This window comes from Balaenoptera ricei, chromosome 8 (assembly GCF_028023285.1).
Source record: "Balaenoptera ricei isolate mBalRic1 chromosome 8, mBalRic1.hap2, whole genome shotgun sequence".
Taxonomy (NCBI): domain Eukaryota; kingdom Metazoa; phylum Chordata; class Mammalia; order Artiodactyla; family Balaenopteridae; genus Balaenoptera; species Balaenoptera ricei.
In genome coordinates this window covers 102308364-102313493 of record NC_082646.1, presented here as the reverse complement: position 1 = coordinate 102313493, position 5130 = coordinate 102308364, and the positions used below count along the sequence as shown (strand labels likewise).

The 5130-nt window shown below is 40.9% G+C and overlaps 1 protein-coding gene across 1 annotated transcript; it reads right to left on the bottom strand.

Annotated features, from left to right (window-relative positions):
* Positions 1–1418: 1418 nt before the first annotated feature.
* LOC132369994 (olfactory receptor 9Q2-like) lies at positions 1419–2368 on the bottom strand. The gene is given in 2 exon segments (XM_059929720.1): positions 1419–2303; positions 2306–2368. Coding segments are annotated over 2 exon segments (948 nt in total).
* Between the last annotated feature and the right edge of the window lie 2762 nt (positions 2369–5130).

Genomic DNA, 5130 nt, shown 5'->3' with positions numbered 1-5130 from the left:
GGAACATTGCATGGCAGCTAATATTTGAAAAATGGCCTCCAAGATGTACACCGTGGAGTTGCTTCACCCCACTCTGCAGTTTTTAAGTGGTTTGTGCAAAAACACGAACAAAGGCTGATGTGTGAATCTTGGCTGCCAGTGCAATTTTTCCCAATACCTTTTCCTAAACATGTCTATACAACTCTTTTCTAAAATTTTTGTTATATGTCCTTAAAATGAAAGTTCCTAGAGTTCAGAGCTGCTATCTATTTAACCTATGCACTTCATTTTCTCATACACAGCTACATGCACACACACACACATTGACACATGCTGCCACATTACACAGTGCTAGCCCATCAGGGTTATAAAATAAATGTTGACTTCCTTCTATCTCTACAGATTGGACTTTTATCTTTTCTTTACTAGGTAAAAGGAAAAAGAACAGTGCAATAACAATAAATTCCAGATTGAGTGATTATATAGGGTGGGCAGAAGATCAAAGCTGGAGACTGTGTGCATGGCAATGAAAAGCTCAGGCTTGGCTGGGGTGGGAGCCCCACTGTAGCATTTGCTTGATGACCTTGGCACAATTAACTCGAAGTCTCAGATGCCTCATCTACCTATAAATCAGGAATAATAACAAAACACCTCACAGTGTTGTGGTGAGAATTAAATCAGGTAATTCCTGGAGCAAACATTACAATTCCTGGAAGGTGATAACTGCCTAATAAATCTTAGTTGCTATCTATCATCATCGTCATTATCATCACTAATTAATTTATTATTATTCAGAACCCACAGAAACAATAAGAAGAGAAAAAATGAAAACATAAACGATGGGATTCAGAAAATCCCTTTGGATCAAAACAGTAGGTGCACTGGTAGATAGCTTTTTGATTTGTTTCACTCATCAACTGTGCCAGGCAATGCCTTACATTCCACAGATGCTAGTGAATAAGACCGACATGGTCCCTGCCCATTCATGCACTGAATCCTCAAAAATATAGTCCTATAAATTAGGTGAACTCACTTGGCAGATAAGAAAACTGAGGACTGAAGAAGCTGGAACTTAAAGGTCGACACTGGAACCTAAGATTCATTCATTCATTCATTCAACAAATATTTATTGAGAGTCTTCTGCGTGTTAGGTGCTTTGTTAAGCACTGGGTGTACAGAAATGAATCTCACAGATAAAAGTGCTTCTGTTCATGTAGTTTACTTTCTAGTTGTGAGGACTAGATAATATCAAATATGTAAAACATAGTATATCAGATCATGACAAGTATTACATGATATAGTAAATCAGAAAGTGGAGGTGGGAAGTTTAGGTGCAATATTAATAAGGTTTTCTGGGAAAGTCTTCCCAAGTAGGTGATATTTGAGGAAAGACAGAAAGGATGGAGAAACTAAGGAATGACTATTTGATGAGGGTCCATCTAGGGCCTTCCAGAAGCCTTTGATCGGCTCAGGGATTTTACAACAGACTCCGTGACCTCCTTATTCCTCAGGCTGTAGATGAGGGGGTTCAACACTGGGGTCACCACTGTGTAGAGCACGGACACCACTTGGTCTGCCTCTGAGGACTGGCCCGAATTATCTCGCAGGTACATAAAGATGAAGGTCCCAAAGAAGAGAGTAACAGCAGTGAGGTGAGAGGCGCAGGTAGAGAAGGTCTTGGCCTGGCCCCAGGCAGAGCAGACCTGCATGATGGCCACGATGACGAACAGGTAGGAAACCAAGATGACCGATATACAATCAGGCATGACAATAACGGCGAACACAATAATCACCACCTCCTCGGTGTAGCTTTCCCCACCAGCGAGTTTTAACAGAGGGGATAGGTCACAGAAAAGAAAGTCGATCTCGTTGTTTCCACAAAAGAAGAGAGTGAAGGCGGTGACCGTTCGAATAAAGGCGCTGGAAAAACCAGCAACATAAGCCCCAGCTACCAAACCCAAGCGGGCCTTCTCGGTCATGATGGTGACCTAAAGCAGCGGTCGGCACACGGCCACGTAGCGGTCATAGGCCATGATCGCCAAGAGGCAGCAGTCAATGGAAGCAAAGAAGGTGAAGAGGAAGAAGTGGGCGGCACAGCGCGCTTTGGAGATGACTCTGCCGTGTTCCAGCAGCGCTGCCAGCATCTGGGGGACGATGGCGGAGGTCTAGCCGACGTCCCCGAAGGAAAGGTGGCTGAGGAAGAAGTACATGGGGGTGTGGAGCCGGCGATCTTTGCGGGTCAGGAAGATCATTCCCGAGTTCCCCAGCAGAGTGTGTATATAGAAACCCAAAAAGACCAGAAAGAGAGGAGACAACCCCCGCCCCCGGTATGTTCAGCGAACACAGTAAGGAAGAACTCTGTCACTACGGTGTAATTCCTCCCAGCCATCCATTCAGCGGTTGACCTGTGAAAGCTAAGACAAAAGCGCCCGATACCCGGATCCCTGAAGACAAGTTCAAGTCATTTTATATTTTTAACCAATAATTTCATTATGACAATTTAATAAGGATACTTTACTTGTTTTACCACGGAAACCGAACACAATTTCTCCCACAATTTAGTCCGGGTACCCTTAGGCAAAACTGTAGCTAGTCTCTCTCAATATCTTGTTTTTCTCTTCTCTCCCCTTGTTCTTATTTTGTGGTATTGATCCTCCTCGGGAACTTAAAGTTCTTAGGTTTTCTGTTCTTTTGTTTTCTCTTTATTTATTTATTTATTTTTTTTAGAAACCAACACAACATTGTAAAGCAGCTATACTCCAATAAAAATTTTAAAACAAAATAGGAAACAAAAGATCGAGTCATTTTAAAATAAAAGACTTTAAACTGAGTGTCTGATAGGTAGGCATTCGACCACTTCGCAGCCTAATGTGGAAATGGACAAATATAGAGCTCAATACAAGATAAAAAGTGATGAATGCTTCCATTATACTAAGAACAGAGAGCAAGTGATTCTCTAACTTATAAGTCAGCTCTTGTATTTGCAACTCTGTCCCCAATTAGCTGTTTGATCTTCCACAAGGCACTTAACCTCTCTGAACCTCAATTTCCTCTTCTGCCAAAAGGGGATCATAATATCTGCCCTGCTTATAAGATAAGGTGAATGCATAGATTAAAACAGATGCAAAAGTGCATTGGAAAGCTAAAAGCACTCTAGTATATATGGTGGCTATTTAAAATTTTAAATGAACATTTTAAGGAAGGGTAATTTATATTCTATGAACAAAAAAAGCACAAACCAAAAAAAAAAAATCCATTAGCAATCAGCAATGGGCTCTGCTTATCGGAATATTTCTATTTTCAGTCTAACAACAGGCATATTTAACAAATAGCTGTTATCCTAATTAGAGTTAGCTGGCTTATTAAGGATTTTCTGTTTGTTTTTTGTAAGTACTCACATTAACCTTGGAATCAAAAGAGCAAACATAAGCTCCTTTTAGCACCTCACAAAGCTCCATAAGCATTGTTTGGCTGTTCTCATAGTCCTTAATAAAAGCAGCAGTTTGATAATAAACAGCATCCAAATTTGAAAGCAGAAGTATTTCCGCAGTCTGGTGTTGTCTAAGCACTGTTGGAGGAATCTGGGTTGATGGAGTTGAAGGTTCTTAATAGAGTTCTAGAAAAGAGCTGTAAAGGAGGGCTTTGGTCATATCTGATTACCTGATATACCAGCAGCCAGACCAATACTAAGCTGACCCATTAGAAATAATAACAAAGAAGAGAAATTAGATTTGGAAGCATTAGCAGGACACGAACCATCCTCACCTGAATTCCACTTCACCAGTGTCTTCTTCCCTTGTTTAGTGTTTCCTCTGCCAGTGACCTGACGATCCAGAGGAGACCTAGGTCGTAGCTCACTCACACTAGATATGTGACCCTGGGCAAGTCACTTTTCTTCTCTGAACTTCAATTACGTTGTCTTTGTTCCCTTTAAATAAACAACAATGCAGCGTGAGTCCATAATCATAGTAACTTGGTTGATAAAGGGTTGCTTCCAGAACCACTATGCCTTATTCTCACTTCATGGAGTTCCTCTCACCCTTGACAAAACAATACATCCCTGACGTTAGAATTGCCCAGGACTTTTTTGCAGACTCAGCCCAGGATAGCAGGGCTTGTGGACCAGCCTCTCTCCCTGAGCTTCTGATGCTGCACTAGACCTTCCTGGTGGTGCTTTTTGTATTTGCTGTCCCAGCATCATGCCATAATTGGTTCCTGAGTAAGTCTCCAGGGAAAGGCAATTTATCTTCCTAACAAGGTGTCTAATATCTTTGAAGATTTCTCTTTAATTTCAAACTCTCAAAGCCCCATCCTACATCCTGCCACCAGGGTCTGATGAGGCTGGTTCCTAGTGTTGCCTCATTCCTATTTTGTACCAAAAGGAATATATTCCTTGGAAGATTTCCTAAGTTCTTTCTATAGAGTAAAAAGTATATCGAGTCTCACATGCAACGTTGGGGCTTCGTGGCCACAGTACCCAGAGGCTTTTCAGTTAGCCCTTCCTTCTTAAATAAAGGTCTTTAACTGTCTGCTTAGAATTTAATCAGAAAGAGGCATTAAATTGTCTCCTTAGACCTGACAATCCATTCTCTCAGTAGTCCCTGTCAATTCGTTGTGTTCTCCCTGCCTTCTGGCAGATTCCAAGAGAGCAAATAACTCTGCAGTATACTACTCTTATTCAAACAGACCCTATATTGTCTTTTTCAATCAGGAGGAAACTTTTTAGCTAATCCCAAGCTTTCTAACTACTAGCTTAATTTTTCCCACCACATTTTTCCTGTAACACAATTGACACAGGAACTATTTATTAACGATCCCCCTTTTAGAGGATCTATACATTTTCAGCTGTGGTTTTAATAACCAGGCCGACCATCATGAAAGGGATCAAACATTTCTTATGAAAATTATAATATGTATGTCAAAGCATCATGTCTTCTAGAATAAATATCATGTCTTCGAAGGTCTAAATGTTTTATTTTAATATAAGTGATCTTAAACTTAATATTCTTTGGCTGCCTTCACACTGAATTTCCATGTTTCACTTATCTGCTTCTTCTGATTTAAAATCCTGTTACTGGAATTCCAGGTGTGACACATCATTTCTGGCTGGCTGAGCTTGGAATCATCCTCTGTCTGTAGGATACTGTCACC